At 38.1% G+C, this 16,720-nt stretch overlaps 2 protein-coding genes and 1 non-coding gene across 3 annotated transcripts; all 3 read left to right on the top strand.

Moving 5' to 3' along the window:
• Positions 1-422: 422 nt before the first annotated feature.
• On the top strand, positions 423-1,969 carry LOC114747303 (uncharacterized). The gene is made up of 3 exons (XM_028935617.1): positions 423-590; positions 762-836; positions 1,452-1,969. The coding sequence occupies exons 1-3, from the start codon at positions 453-455 to the stop codon at positions 1,614-1,616; spliced, it is 378 nt and encodes a 125-aa protein (XP_028791450.1). The 5' UTR covers positions 423-452; the 3' UTR covers positions 1,617-1,969.
• Positions 1,970-2,746: 777 nt separating this feature from the next.
• On the top strand, positions 2,747-2,819 carry TRNAF-GAA (transfer RNA phenylalanine (anticodon GAA)). Its single transcript has one exon. It is a non-coding gene; the product is annotated as a tRNA-Phe (tRNA).
• Positions 2,820-8,303: 5,484 nt separating this feature from the next.
• LOC114747301 (boron transporter 1) lies at positions 8,304-12,399 on the top strand. The gene is made up of 12 exons (XM_028935614.1): positions 8,304-8,738; positions 8,832-8,914; positions 9,118-9,310; positions 9,438-9,576; positions 9,726-9,891; positions 9,975-10,141; positions 10,231-10,404; positions 10,509-10,604; positions 10,751-10,888; positions 10,974-11,299; positions 11,404-11,671; positions 11,795-12,399. Exons 1-12 carry the CDS (start codon positions 8,635-8,637, stop codon positions 12,110-12,112), a joined length of 2,172 nt encoding a protein of 723 aa, XP_028791447.1. The 5' UTR covers positions 8,304-8,634; the 3' UTR covers positions 12,113-12,399.
• The last annotated feature ends 4,321 nt before the right edge of the window (positions 12,400-16,720 follow it).

Raw genomic sequence — 16,720 nt, 5'->3', positions numbered from 1 at the left:
TAAATATGAGAAATAAAGTGGATTGAAATTTTATATTTATGACCAAAATAAAAGTCAAACAAAATCTTATATTAAGAATCGGAGGCAGTGTTAATATACTTTTTGCAACGAAATACTATTAATATATGAATTTTAATTTTGTTAAACTAATATCATTAATAAAAAGATATTATTTAAAACTAATATCATTTTAAACTAATAATACTAATAATATATTTTTTGCCAACCAAATATGCATTTTTATCCTACAGTCACTCAATCGCCCGCATAATCATCCCCATCCGGCCTTCCCCGCAAGCAAACGGAGATTACGTCACCGATCCGTACTGTGCTCCACTGAACATCTGGGCTTGGGCCGTGGATTTTATAAACGAGAGCTGGGCCCAATTTATGGACGTCAATACCAGGTGGACGCGGGTGAAGTGAAATGGGGGGAAGCAAATTCATTGAAGATGGCTGGGAAGGTCGGCGATTTCGTGTACAGAATCAGTACAGCAAGAGAGTGGGAAGAGTTGCAGAAGAATGGATCGGTTTTCGGTGGAGAGCTTGATAGGTCTTCGGGTTTCATCCATCTCAGCAAGCTGGATCAGGTTCTCCTTCTCTCGTTTCTGTTTTGTTTTGTTAAACGGTTGAGGTGTGTTTGTGTCAATCGATTTTTTTTATACTTAGATTTGTAGGAGTATTACGCTTAATTATTCTCTTTGAACTTGTTGCTGATAATGGAATTAATTACTAAATCTTCATTGTGCACTTATGCGCAGGTTCAGTCAACATTGCAAAACTTCTTCTTGAACACCAACGAGGAACTATACCTGCTCCAGATTGATGCTAAAAAGGTTTGTACGTGCATCCTCTATGCTTATACCACCTCCTGTCTTATTTTATAAGACCTCCTTTATATAGTCTACAATATAATTAGGACTTGCCTAGGAGGCTAGCCGCCTGTACCTGATGCATTTGGGTGATGATTAAGTAAGTGGTATGGCTCGTGATAATCAATAGCTGTTTAAACTTTAAATGCCCTCAAGCATTTCGTGGGTTCCTTTTGCCAATCTTTGGAAAAATGATGGTTCAGAGAATGAGACTGAGATAACTGGGCTGAAATAACTCTCATAATTTAGTTACATATAATCAAACATGCAAGTAACATTACATTTGGCCACAGTTGCTTCCAAGAAGTTGAAGCTTCCTGCTCGCAAAATGCTTCAAGATGAAAATGCCTAATCGTGGGCACAAATTCTATACATTTGCTTTAACCAAGGCAAAGTGTGATTTGGCCCACTCTTGTCGAGAAATTAGGAACAGCTTCAAATGATTATTTCATGACAACATGTGTGGCATGGGGTTGCAGCCAAATTCCATGCGTTTGTTCGTCTGGCCGTTATTTTTGCTTGGTTATGACGGACAGACTACAGCCTAACAGAATATTTTTGTTAAACTCGTTGTTGCAGTTGGGAGATGGGTTGGTGTATGAAATTGTGGACGGTTCAAATAGCTTCCCTCATTTCTATGGGCCATCTCGAAGCTTTAGGCCTCTTCCTCTGGATGCCGTAACGAAGGCAGAGAAGCTGACTCTCTCTGATGGCCGTTTCAGTTGTAGATTGCTAGAAGATTAAAGGGGACCATTAGCTGCGATTAAATTGTTCCCTCGTACTTCTTTGTATCGCGTCAGCGTGGGGCGCTAATCAAAATCCCTGCAAGTAGTAGGAATTCTGTGTGGCTAAGAGGAAGAAGCTCCTGCCTGAGTGAAGATCTGGTGGCGATTAGAGCCTATGAAAAAAAGTCTAGTTTGCATAAGCGAGCATGAGAATTATCCTAAATCTTCGAGCGGATATTGGGAGTTTTTACTCTTTTTTCTGGAATAAAGGATAGGTTACTTGTCATTTGTTATTTGCAGTTTGCATTTGATCACACTGATCACTGGCTATCCTCCTCAGGTTCTGAAATATATTTTCATTTCACTATCCTATCTGTGCTCTCATCTTCAGTGCCTTGAGTTTGCATTGGTGACAAACAAGCCTTGAGGAACAGCAAGCTTTCTAATTAAATTTGTTGTGCATAAAATTCTGAAGGAGTCCCTCTTGTCAAAGGAAAGCGGAAGGTATTGCATTAGTTGAACGATCGCTGACCGTTTGTGATTCACACGGGACTAAATGTTCTATAAAACTATTTGTTTTTGCATACCAGATAATTTTAGCATAACTCCTTTAAAAGATAAAAAGAATGCGATTCCGCATCTTATAATAATTTGAACAACAATTTTACTTTAGCATTCTTAATAGGCAAAAAGGATTACATAAAATTTTTGCAGTAGTCATGTAACTCCTGCTACTCATGATAATCCTTAAGCGGATGTGTTAAATACAAAGTGTCGATGAATAAATATTTTAATTGAAAATAAAATGAGTAGGCATTGTTATTATATTATATTATATCATTTATTGATTGATTGTTGACGATGTAATCACTGGAATTTTTTTATAATTAATCTACCTTTTTAAAAAAATTTCCAAATCTCCAGCAAAATCACAGCAAAGGCTAGTTAATAAATATAAGCCCAACGTTAATAAGAAAATCACAGACGCAGCACGGTCCTCCTATCTTATCTGATAACGCTAAAATCAATATATTTATTTATCAGGAAAAATAATACTAAAAAAATACATGCATGTTATTATTTGGATTGGCAATTTACTATTGCAACCTTTGGAAAGTTCAAGTATTCTTTGTCCTCGGAGTAACCTAGGCGGGGATAGCTCAGTTGGGAGAGCGTCAGACTGAAGATCTGAAGGTCGCGTGTTCGATCCACGCTCACCGCAAGTTGTGTTGCGTTTTCATTTTTTTCCCCTCATGGCAGTTGCTTTCCCATTTAGCACATGCGGTTTCGGCAAATTTTTAAATTTTTAAGCACTTACCAACCGATGAAGCTTCTGAAATTTGAAGGCGCATTATGATGATGACCTGTCACGATTATATGATGTGGGACAATTATATTATGAATTTGAAGCAAGTAGAGAGCAGGGCAGAACGCCCTCCAGCATTATAGTGGGCAGATGCATTTGCAGGATGGAGTTGAGCACAGGAAAGCTGCCAGTGAATGGGATGGCCGTCACGATTTCATCCATACACTGCCCTCCCCATACACCATTTCACTTTATCAGCAACTCATAATAGGAGAATGTGCCTCGTCCTCCTTCAATCCAACTTGGTAGAGGTCCCCCTATAAATACCACTGTCCCCACATCACTCATTCACTCCAAACCTTTACATGATGCTTACCAAGAATCAGTAGGTAATTACGCAGAAACACAATGTCCTAAAAACTTGTACTTTGTTCGCTGCCTTTTCCTTTTAGGCAACTAACCTAACCGTGCCGCACCTGAACATTTAGAGGGTGTTTGGCAATATGAAAACCATGGTTTCAGAAGCACTTTTCCGTAAAACGAGACAAATTCCTCCACATATTTACTTCGTAAACCGTAAAAGCACTTCTGAAACCATGGTTTGGTTTCTATCCAAACACCCTCTTAATCACCATCATCCCCTGATCAAGTCCACTTTTTACTGATTCAGCCGTATATTCCCCACACGTTTTATTGCAACTACAGCTAGTGTACGGGTTCTTTCGGCTGTAGCCATGCATTTGACTACTTCACTTTGGATCTATGCATTGAAATTGGAATGTAGTGGATTTGGAGAAAGAACGTCATTTAAAATGTGCTGTGAAACAGGTAGCAGTACTCTAAACTCGCACAGGAAGTCGGGGGACTGTCAAATCAAATGGGGCAACGCTTGTATTGTGAGGTAGCTATAGGGAATGCCAAAAGACAGAGATGGGCCAACGTAGGGTTGGGATAAGTTCTATAGGTTTCATTTTCCTGACTTTTTTTAAAAGAAAAAAAAATTTAAGAGTATATGCTTCTTCTAATTCCCCACAAGCATTTGACTTGGAAGATTCATCCACTACTGTACATCCCGAGACTGCAACGGCACTGCTATTTGGTCTTCCCTTTTTCTCCATGGCTGTGATTTATTGTCATCCACGTCTTATCTCCTGAGACTTCTCTTTGCCTCCGCCTAATGATTTTCCCCTTGACTGTATATATTTCTTCCTTTTTCGGATTTTCCGGCTTTTCAATCCGGCTTTTCCTTTCTGAGAGAATTCTAAGCCACAAAGAGTCGTGAGTCGTGTGTGTGCCTTCAAATCCAAATGATTGCCTTTCCGCCATTTACTCCATCACATTCTCATTAAGCACCACTTTGTTAAACCCCTTTTACCCTCTTATTCGTTTCCTGCTGAGAACAAACAGGCTAAAAACTTCAACGGACCAATCACGCTAATTAAGATCATATGAAAGCCCACTATGGGGGAGACGGATTTTAATCACACAACGCAGGTCGATGGGGCACGCATGCCTAGCAGTATCTCCGTGAGAAGATGCGCAAAACAAATAATCACAGTGTACGCATATGGACACCAAGCATAATCACCAAAAGAGAAGAAGCACCAACAAAGTTTGAAGCAGCTGACCAATAAAACTTGTTTAGTAATTTCCATCTTGGAGGGCTTCTTTTTGAGGACACGGGCAATAGGTTTTCACTTTGCAATCATGGGCTGATTAATTTGGGTACGAGTGTGGCTCCAAGAAAGTAGAATTCGTGTTAATTAAAGCAAGATTCAGCCAGCCTGGTTTGGCAAGAAGGAAGCCACGCCTGATACGTCAATTTTATTGCACTGAAGCTGCCAACCCTCCGGTGGCCGTATCAATATTTTATCTACCCACTGCCTTAAAGTCTTGCAATAAAAAGACTAAATTAAGTTTTATAAATTTAATTCTGCTCTATTTTGAAGACGAACACTTGCTTTACACGTCATTATTGTTGTTGATTACGAGTAAAATTTGAACCCGCTCATGAGTTCTAAGTAATGAAGTCGCTTTGCTTTGGCTTGGAGTACGTAAGCGCACTTAAGCCACACAAGTTGTAGAATTTTAAGCCCCGTCTGAGAACAACACTTAATTTCTTATTCTAAGACGACATAATTAGAGGGAGAAAAGAGTGGGAATAAAGAGGGATTATATTGTGATAAATCAACAAAGATGTAATCTCTGACGGAGACGCAAACCAACGCACCGGCGGGCCTACCACTTTCAACAATCGCTTGTGCGCTTCTCTTTAATGACAGATCGCTGCTTCGGCGCCTCAGAAATGTTCAATAATGAGAGTGAATAAAGTGAATGTGCTCGACAAAATCATTTCGACGCTATAGCATTGGATATGTAAGTGGCACCAAAACTACTTTGGCGAGCAGGTTTCTTGGGTTCATATGAACCTTCCCTCCGTTCGCATCCTCTGGTTTTGGTTGGTGTGAGCAATAATTCAGGGGGGGTGTTTATTTTTTCTTTATTAATTCCTTCAGACGACCTTTTCTTTTTTCTTTTCTTTTTTTAAATAAAGTGCATGGAATCATACTGATTAATTATTGTATTGACTTTCGCTTTCTAAATAAAACAATAAATAATACAATACATGCTTTGTATCGTTCATATAAATTAAAAGCATATTTCGATGTGGAGGGTTCATATAATGTATCATGGAGGAGACAAATGAAAACGCGGCCGAAGTAAAAACAAAAAAAAGAGTGAAGAGAAATGATTGGTACAGATTATTCTACTGTGGTCGGGTTGACGGAGCCAAATAAGGAAAGGAAAGGAAAGGAAAGCGGGCAATCATGCTGTCATACGACGGGTTCATTACGTATATTTTCAATTATTGTTTTTATTTTTTTGGGTAACAATGATAATTGATAAATGCTGTGGTCGCAAAATTTTTTTGTGAATTATTACACCTGTAATAAAAACATAAAAACCTACCGCTCTGTCACTCAGTGATTTGTAAAGCAGAGAGAGAAAAAACTTTAATAAGAATAAATTAAAATTTTTTATGAATTTAGTATATTTTTAACATATAAAAATGGATTACAAGTAATTCATAATAAACAAAGTGACATATCCAATAACAAATTGTGAATGGGTGGAGGGTTAAGCCTTAAAAAATACGAGGGCATTTTAATGATTAAGCATGAAAACTTATATACGTATAATAATGTGGAAGTTATTTACGTATTTGATTGATATTTTTTTGGGATTTTAAAGAAATCTTTTTTTTTTCCTTATTTTATTTGTCATGAGGGTTGGATTGGCGCAGAATAGCGGCATTTATGGGAGCAAGGTACGAAAATACGAGGACGAGGATGTCAGCTTTGGTTCACCGCAATTGATATGAAGGAGAGCGCTCCCTCGGGCCTCATGCTGGGCTTCGGCCTTTGAGATGTTTGTTTCGCGATTACTAATCCCAGGTCCCAACTCAGCCGCGTTTTGACTTTTTGAGCCTCACCGGAGAATTTCTGTCATTTTTTCCTGTTTGTTTATTTAATAACCGTCTACTTTATGATCTCAACATGTTGTTTGTCCGAACTATTTACTATATTATTTTAAAATACCATAAGTTATAAATTTTTTACTAGATAGCTGGCCGAAAATATTTACTAAATCTCATCATATTATTACAAGTTACATTTTGAAGATATCTAAAATTCTAATGCATTTTTTCCTCAATTAATTATACTGTCTTTGACTAATTTCAATTGGCCTATTAATTTACGTAATCCCTACCCACGTAATTCACTTATATGTAATTTATTAAAAAGATGGGAGGAACATTTATATTACTCATGCACACACACGTCGTGTGAATGGAAATATGCTTTTTCATGTTAATTACATGTGTTCCGCGATCAAGAAGTCTTAAACAGTTTTTTTTTTTTGGGGCCAAAACAAGTCTTAAGCAGGTCAGATTTAGTAATTTACATAATTTTTTTCTTGGTTTGCTTCTGGTCTACTGTAAGCGTGTATGTTATTTAAATAAGTTTCGATTTATTTAAATTTTTCATTATAATTCAATAAAATTTAACAGTAATTTTATAAAATATTAAATTTCAATCTTAATGTGATGTTTCATATATAGGAGGGTGGAGAAGGGAGAAAAAAGGGAGCGAAAAATGGAAGGGTAGATGAAGCTTTTTATAAAGATGCCAGCAACGATATGTTTGATAATGCTTGGCGTGAGTTTTAATTTCTCACAAAGCTGTACCGTTGAAATGAATGTATGCAAATGCGGGAAAGAATGTGACAGGAGCCATATATAAATTCCAGTTACAGAGGACAGAGCGCTATTTAATATTACTATTCCCTGCATTATCAATTATTATTCTTATTTAAATAAAGCCTGGTTCGTATTGGGACGCAGAATCCACGTACGTGATTCATACGTGAGCTGTCCATCTTGGCAGCACATGACCTTCGGAGTTTAAGCTTTTAATTTTTATTGGTTCTGCACCCTGCTTTCGCACCTGAAATGCACCCAAACGCTGCACACTGAAATTTCAGGAATGAATTTCCCCAGAAATTTATGAACCAGCTTCTTCGCTGCTTTTTCCGGTGCATGAATCCTTAGTAACGTGTAACCATTCTATTTTGCTGGGGCTCTTTTCCCCTGTGCTAAGCAACGGCACCATGAAACCAAAATCACGTGCCGGATCCGAAAATAGTAATAAATAAGATATTTAACTGAAGGGAATTGGCATTTCTTAATCAAGATGGCTTTCATGGTAATTTGGCTTGATTTCCCGTATGATCCAAGTAGCGTTTCTACTGCGGGAGAGAGGAGCGGTTGTTTGTATCATCAAATGAGGCATACTGCTTGTTTTACTGACAACACCACCAAAGCATTCGTATTATCGTGCATGGAGTATGGACAACGGAACACGGGTGTAAAGAGGTTAACCCCGACATAACTTTTGTCTTTTAGCTTGATTAAAAAGCTAATGAAACAGTTTAAGAATTTTAGTACTACGTTAATCCTGTGGTTTGCTTAATCATGTTGTCACGGCCTAATGGGTAGAAAGACACACACCCAACCTGTATCTTCCACAGAGAGTTGACATCGACAACATGAACTTGTCCAAAATGCCGTCCTTATTTGTCCCAAAAAAAGTCTAAATTTTTGTGCTGATCTTTAAAAATGGATATTGAATTAGTGGGTCCAGAGGATTTGCGACGCAGATCTCTTTGGAAAAGCAAATTCAACTGGAGGGCCATGATCCAGGATGAAGCGGCAAAGATTGGAGTTACAGTGAGATTCACTGATCTACTGTCTTCCTCACATGAGCCTTCTTCTTTCTCCCTTTCTTTATAAATACTCTTCCTCTGCATCCACATTGTTGAGAGCAAGCACTTGAATACTGCTTCTGCCCTAGCTAGCTTCTTCCTGTACCCGCGGCATCCAATCTTCCATTCCCATATGCTTCTTGGAGCCACACTGCATCTTTCAAACTCCTTTCTTTTCTTTAATTTACCTCCTTATTCCGCAGTCACCCTTCATCGCTTCACTTGTTAATCGACTCTAGTCTAAAACAAATAGTAACAAGCCCATCATGTAAATTACTTGGTTGCTATCTGATCACCGATTATTCCAATGGCAGCAAAGTAGTTGACTTTCTGCAGAAACTCCCCAGATTGATTTCCTCGGAGCGTCAGTTCATCCTCTGATAGCTCATTCAACAAGACCACAGCCATGGAAGAAACATTCGTACCTTTCGAAGGAATCAAGAATGACCTCAGAGGAAGGCTAATGTGCTACAAGCAAGACTGGACTGGCGGATTCAGAGCAGGCTTAAGGTATATGCTCCTATTGTTGTAATATTATAATTTCTCATTAGTTACCAGCCACAGGTAACTGATTTAAATATCACACTTGGCTTCTCTTTACAGGATTTTGGCCCCCACCACCTACATATTTTTTGCTTCTGCGATTCCTGTCATTTCATTTGGTGAACAATTGGAGCGAAACACTGGTATAACTACTGAATGTTCATCAAATATGAACTGCTTATTCTTTTACCTGGGAAAGGGATTCATGATATAAGTCTCATCTGAAAGGATCATACTCTTTATGCTACGTTCCAATGGCTGTCTTTTTTTTTTTTTTTTAACCCTTTCGTCATAAATCTGGTTTTAAGGACAAAAATAGATGATGACAAGTACCTGTTGGTTGCAGATGGAGTTCTGACAGCTGTTCAGACCTTGGCATCCACTTCAGTTTGTGGCATTATACACTCGATATTGGGGGGTCAACCTTTACTGATTCTAGGAGTTGCAGAGCCTACTGTGATCATGTACACATTCATGTTCAACTTTGCTAAAGAGAGACCAGATTTGGGCCGCAATCTGTTTCTAGCATGGAGTGGATGGTATTTTTTTTTTTTAACCTCTAACGAGATCCCTAATTATATGGTTTCTCGTCGGAGTTTCTGTTACGATGTGGTGGTGGCTGACCGTCATCCCTTTTTTTTTTTTCCCTGTATTTTAATACTACAGGGTATGTGTATGGACAGCATTGCTGCTGTTCTTAATGTCCATCTTGGGGGCTTGCTCTATAATCAATAGATTTACCCGAATTGCAGGGGAGCTATTTGGCCTGCTCATTGCCATGCTCTTCATGCAACAAGCTATCAAAGTAAGATTGCTTATAAAAAAACTTCACATTTGCACTAGATTATGAATTTATGATCTAAGTTTTAACGCCAATTCAGTGAGGCCAAATTGATTTTACATTCTTACACAAACGGAACCATATTTTGTATGGTTTGTCATGCGTAAGTGCAGGGACTAGTAGATGAGTTTCGCATACCACAGCGAGAAAATCCAAAATCAATAGAGTTTATACCTTCATGGAGGTTCGCTAATGGGATGTTTGCTTTAGTGCTTTCGTTTGGCCTTCTCTTCACTGCGCTAAGAAGCAGAAAGGCTAGGTCATGGCGTTATGGTTCTGGTAAGAGTCTGTGCAATTATAATGGATCCATCGCACAGCAATCAATGGGATTCCCAAGAGAATAAATCTGAGTCATGTTGCAGGTTGGATTCGCAGCCTATTAGCAGACTATGGGGTGCCACTTATGGTACTTGTCTGGACAGGGGTCTCGTACATACCAGCTGGCAATGTTCCACATGGTATCCCAAGGCGCCTCTTCAGCCCAAATCCATGGTCACCTGGTGCTTATGAAAACTGGACTGTTGTTAAGGCGTGTATATTTGTATCGCATTTCAATCTCTCACTGTTTTACTATTGTCTCTAACAAAACTATACGCTTCTCCCCAACTGTTGTGACAGGACATGATCCACGTTCCTATTTTCTACATCATTGGAGCATTTATTCCGGCAACCATGATTGCTGTACTTTATTACTTTGATCATAGTGTGGCATCTCAACTTTCCCAACAGAAAGAGTTTAATTTGAGAAAGCCATCTTCTTACCATTACGACTTGCTCCTGTTGGGGTTTCTGGTATGCATTCTCGTTCTCCATGCTCCCTTATATCCTCTAACCTTGCTGTTCAACTAGTTATTCATTCCTCTAATGATGCCAATTTCCATCTTTCTGGACGCCAGACCTTAATGTGTGGCCTCATTGGGATCCCTCCCTCAAATGGTGTCATACCGCAGTCACCAATGCATACCAAGAGTCTGGCTACTCTTAAACATCAGGTATAAAAATTGAAAAACAGTCATGGGCCATGGGGTATAGAAAGAGAAGTTGACTGTATTATTTTTATTATTTCTTAAAGGATGTTCTTACTTTAGTAAATACAACATCTGTCTCTCCTCACTAAAATTAAGAATTTGTGGCACAGTTACTTCGCAACAGACTAGTTTCAACAGCACGTAAGAGTATTGGGAAGAATGCTAGTTTAGGACAATTATATGGCAATATGCAAGAAGCCTATCATCAAATGCAGACACCTCTAGTTTATCAAGACCCCTCAGCTGGAGTGAGTACAGTTCCTGATCAGTTAGCTAGGTTATCTACGCCGTTAGATGTTCAGTATCGATAACATTATGAAGTTATATGATCAGGTACCAGGGCTAAAAGAATTAAAAGATTCAACCATCCAAGCAGCTACAAGCATGGGAAGTATAGATGCCCCAGTGGATGAGACAATTTTTGATGTTGAAAAAGAAATAGACGACCTATTGCCCGTTGAAGTGAAGGAACAACGTCTTAGTAACTTGCTTCAATCGACAATGGTGGGAGCATGTGTTGCAGCCATGCCTTTCCTCAAGAAGATACCAACCTCAGTCCTTTGGGGCTACTTTGCCTTCATGGCTATTGAGAGTCTTCCCGGTAACCAGTTCTGGGAGAGGATCCTGCTTCTCTTCACTGCACCCAGCAGAAGATTCAAGTATATACATGCCCTATTTACATACACCAACGTCCCAAGTATAAAAACATCGTACATAATCATCCCAATGTCTCTTTGACTTCAATAGTTTCTTCGTGTTGCAGAGTGCTTGAGGATTACCATGCTGCTTTTGTGGAAACTGTGCCTTTCAAGACAATTGCAACATTCACCATTTTCCAGACTGTTTATCTGCTAATATGTTTTGGACTAACATGGGTTCCTATCGCTGGCGTCATGTTTCCTATGATGATCATGTTGCTAATTCCAGTAAGGCAATATTTCCTCCCCAGATTCTTCAAGGGAGCTCATCTTCAAGAATTGGATGCAGCAGCGTACGAGGAGCAACCTGCTTTACCATACAATCTTGCAGCTGTAATATTTCCATTATTACACTTTCAAACTTGTGTCCTTTTAATTGATAATCAGTAACCATCATATTTTATGCTTATATTATTCTTAGATTTCATCCTCTTTTGCTTTGTCTTATCTGAACAGCAATCAGAATTTGGTGGAGGTGCTTCTGGGATTGGTGAAGGTGAAATCCTAGATGATGTTATCACCAGAAGCCGCGGGGAATTTAGGCACACAAGCAGCCCTAAGATAACAAGTTCCACACCCACACCAAATAAAGATCTGATAATGCATCAGAGCCCAAGTCTATCATTCAATTCTCGCATGGGTGAGGTTACGACTGAGTATAGCCCTCGATCCGGTGCAAGAGGTCCTTACAGTCCAAAGAGCAGAGAAATGAAACAATCAACCCTGGGAAAAAGCCCTCTCAACCCAGAATCAAAACAGCAGGAGAGGCACTAAAGGGGAAGTGAAGATTTCACAGCTCTGATCCCCCCACTTAAGACACTTCAGAAGGCTTATTTGCTGCTTCTTTTCCATTTTAGTTTGTTGTTTTGCGTGGAATGGTTGTAACTCGTAAAGTCTTTTCCATATGGATCCCCCACCATATGAAACAGACTCGAGGAGATTTGTAAACTAAGTGTGATGCTTTCTTATGACATCTATATATACTAATGGTTGTAATTCTATCTGTGCAATTGTATATCATCAGATGTTTATTTTAATAGATTCCGTATTGTTGAGCCTCATAGTTGTTGCGGTGTATATTATATAAATTATACAAGAACTGATAGTTGTAAAAGACATCACAACAATTATTCTGTAAAAGAGATTTAAGAATGCGATTGAAATCATTACCAAGATATGATATTTAAATTACACGGTTAGTTTAAAAAAATGATTTTCTAACAAAAATGAGATGAAGGTCTCATACATTATACAAATTATTATGGATGGCTTGAGCAAACTGACTTTTTAGAGTATTTAAATCGAGTGATTATGACTTCAGTCTGATAATAAATAGTCTATCTGACTTGTTTCAAAAAAGCAGTAGTTGTGAATTCGATTTTGTGCTTGGCGAGGTGGATATAGTGACTCGTTGTTCGCTAGTTGCGTGGGTGTACTGCGGACGTGAAAGATTTGAGAATGGATGCTCCTGCTGATGATCAATAATTCGATTATTGAGAACATGAAAACAAGACCGCACTTGGTGACAGAGTGAGAGTTTACTCTAAAAAGGGCCTTTACAAAAGGAGAAAGAGTGAACAGGAAATTTTTGTGACCACACACTTGAATGAAAAAGAAGAGACGGGGGTCCCAAACCCCAGCATTATAATTCACATACAGGAGAAGTAAGCGCGGACAAGAGAATAGAGGTTTTGTTTTTCTTCCATGGTGGGGTAACCTGATTGTTTAAAGAGGTCCTTTCTCTGTCTAATGATTCCGAAGGATCTCTGTCACTTGAGTACAATTCAGCTAAAAGTGCAAAAGGTTAGAACTTAGCATCAGACGTGAATTACAGCTTCCAATAAAAGACAAAACGAGCCGGTCTTCATAACTTGATGAGGGTGTGGAAATTCTAGACTTGGGACTTTGTCACAGATGATTCTAGATTTGACGCTCTAGTTGACCTCGGGTGGCCATGCATGATGAACCACTACTAGCGGTTGCGCAGAGAATGTGAACAATCATTTGAAAGTGACCCTGGCCAAATTCAGAGCCTCGCAAGACTCAATCCAAAAAAAAAAAAAAAATCTTTTACAGAAATGAGCAAAATCCCTCCACCATTAGTCACTTGTTATATAGCGTGAGAACCAAGTCACGGGTAATAAAAAGGGGGGTAATAATGAAGCTGATAAAAACTCAAGACTCACGATGGATGAATTAAGAGAGGCTACCATCTAACGCATGCTTGCTTGTCTCAAACGGTTGATGAAACTTAAAAGGAACCACATACTCTGCACTGATTGATTTCACCCGCAAAACAAAAGCCCTATGGTGAATTTTGTATCTGGCTGTAAGGTGAGAAGGATAAAGCAAATACTTTCATGATCGTCGCTTTGTCTCTTTGTCATTGAGTGAGAGCAGATTCACTTTCCAAGAGCTCTGTGTCTGTGTCGTTGGCACTGGGTGGTAAAGCGGAAGGGACTGGTGATGTTTTAAGAATGGAGAAGCCACTTTGTTTGGACCAATAACTATCCACTCCTGAGTTGCAGATGCAGGATAACCTGATCGGAGCTTATGCCTCTACCAGCGGTCAACAAACCCAAAGCCATGCTCTCGTCTGATATAAGCATTGATGTTTATTAAAGAAGTGATGGTATAATTAGCTATTTTCAGAGTGATCAGAGGGCCTGTGATTGTGTTGCGTCATGTGTGCGTGTGGGAAGCATCTCGCTTGGATAAGTCCTTTTCTTTCGTTTTTATTTCTTTAAATGATAAGCCCTTTACTCAACCAGTAAGTTCAAATTGCAAAATGATTTTAGTTCATTAAAAGAGAGAGAGAGATTTTAGGAAGTCATGGCCCATGAGCCCGATACTGTTTCTTGGGAGGACCCAATACGTGGTTGACAGGCTAGAGGTCTCAAGGCCGGACTGACTCCTCCGGCACCCTCATCACAGGAAGAAAGCCTGCATTTTTCTTTTTTTTTTTTCAAGGGGCGCCCTAAGATGAAAGATTGAGCAGTAAATAAAAATTCCCGATTATGTAGTAAACAAAAAAATCTACAATAAAAAGAAAGAAAAATAACATATAAAAACATCTGCTAAGTGCAATCACGCGCGCAGGCGGTGCATTTTTCTGCGCTCTTTTTTTTTTTTTTTGATAGGTTTAATTAATTAATTAATTAGTAAAATATATCCAGGTTTAAATCATTGACATCCATATATATGACACCTAAATCAGTCACTTAAAGAAGAGAAGAATGGATTTTTTTTTTTTGGCGTGGAAAAAGGGTTTGATTTAATCCATATACGTGGAAAGACAGCAGTTATAACAGCCAAAGCATGTTGGAATATTAACCTATTCCATTATTCTTGTTCTTATTATAAGTTTTGAATAATTAATTTACGGTAACGAATAAATAGTTAAAATTAGTTAAAAAAATAAATATATTAAAAATATAGTTTTATTTTCATATATGCTCTTATAATAAATAAAAAATAAGATGAAAGAAAATATATGGAGAGATATGACAGTTATGATAAGAAAGAATAAATAATTTAAAAAAAAATAAAAAGATATATTAAATATTTAGACAAAATTTAAATTAAAACTTATAAAATAATCCACATTTCTCCTCAAATTTAAATCTTATAACCGAAGGGCCATTTCCTTGGTCAACATCGATATATCTCTCGTGTACACATTTTCTGCTCAGCCAACCACTGCGTCCTTTCAAGAAGCTAGCTTCCTGGTTTGTATTCTACTTGATATTATGTCACGTCGATCCTGATCAAAACATTACAATTCTTCTTTTTTTTTTCCCGCTTCACGCTGGTAATATTGGCCCATATGTTGGCCATGCTTTGAACGCAATAATCTCTCCTCCCGGTATCTATATCTTACACGAACGATTGCAAAGAGACTGATGGAGTGGGCGTGTCTATTATCACGGAACGCTACAACTTGAATCGGTAAGAACTTAAAAAATAATGGACCTAGTCTCAGCACCTGATAAACACTCTAAACTAATCAAATCTAAATTATTTATATCTGATTTGAACAGTCTAGATTTAAAATTTTTAATTAATTATTTTTAAATATATTTTTTTTTAGAAAAAAATGATAGTTAAGAGATTATTTTTATTTTAGATTATATATATTAAAATAATTATTTTGAATAAATAAAAATAAAAAAAGAAATTAAATCCAGACCATTTAAATGAGACATGGATAGTTCAGATCTGATGAATTTAAAGTGTTCATGAAAGTGATGAGCACCGAAGCTGGATACAAGAAATAATAATCAGAAAGGAAAATGAAGCCTGATCTCAATTAAGTGAATTAAATAAATCAACGCTAAACCATATATGGATGTAATTAATATCACAAAGGAGGAACCGCGACATGCAAGATAATAGTGAATGCATTAGAAGATGTGGTACAAACTAGTTGAAGATCGATCACAAAGGAGAATGCATGCAAATATTAATATGAAAGCTTAATCAAAGGGAGAGCTTTAGGTCTAAGCCTTTCTCTGCGCGGTCTTCTTGTTGGGTTGCTCCTTTGGGAACCGCAACGGGGATGGTCACAGCAGGGTTTAGGTTCAGAGCTTCGTCTTGCACGAAGTCTTGAGGCTCGAACTTAGGGTTCCAAACTCCCACTCTACTTTTAACATTCCTGGTGTTCTTGTTCGTTGTGCCGATCATTTTGATCCATCGATCACGACTCTCCCTAATGTTCTGTACCAGGGCAAAGAATTTATGGATCTTGGCTTCTTCATCTTCTTCCTGTTCTTGGTCTTGTGGATCGCAGGGAAGTTTCCTCTTGCGGATGCTGCCAGCACTCTCCATACTGGTTAAAATGAATTGAACGGATCGATGAAGGAATGAATTTTGCAAACCGAAAGAGAACAAGTCGGTAAAATAAAAGGACAGCATGCGGTTTCTGGGTAACTTCTTGGGTACTTGCTGAGTTGCTGGGGATAAAACAAAGGGAGTGTGGTTGGGGGTCCATTATTATATTATAATATGATTGACTGGGTCAAATCAACTTTGGTCAATGATTACGAATGCCCCGTTGTGAAACACGCTCCCATCGCTCCGCTTGCTTTCTCATCTGTTGTGCTGCTTAATTATTTTCCTAGTTTCAAAAAATTATAATACATGTTTAACATGTTTTCACCACTAATTTAATTTTAAAATTTGAATATAATATTGGTAAAACAAATCTTACACGAACAGTTGGGGCAAACAAAAAGGATGGGATATTAGCCTTAAGAAAAAAGGTGAGATAAGTCCGATGGTGCAATTTTTTTATTTTTTATTTTTAAAAAGTGAACTACTCGTTGTATTTAAAAATTATTTTTAAAATATTTCATACAAACTAATTTTTTTAAAAATTTTATT

The sequence above is a fragment of the Neltuma alba genome, unplaced genomic scaffold (assembly GCF_004799145.2).
Source record: "Neltuma alba isolate B1F8T4 unplaced genomic scaffold, ASM479914v2 tig00005275_pilon, whole genome shotgun sequence".
NCBI lineage: Eukaryota > Viridiplantae > Streptophyta > Magnoliopsida > Fabales > Fabaceae > Neltuma > Neltuma alba.
This window is presented reverse-complemented; position numbering and strand designations above follow the sequence as displayed.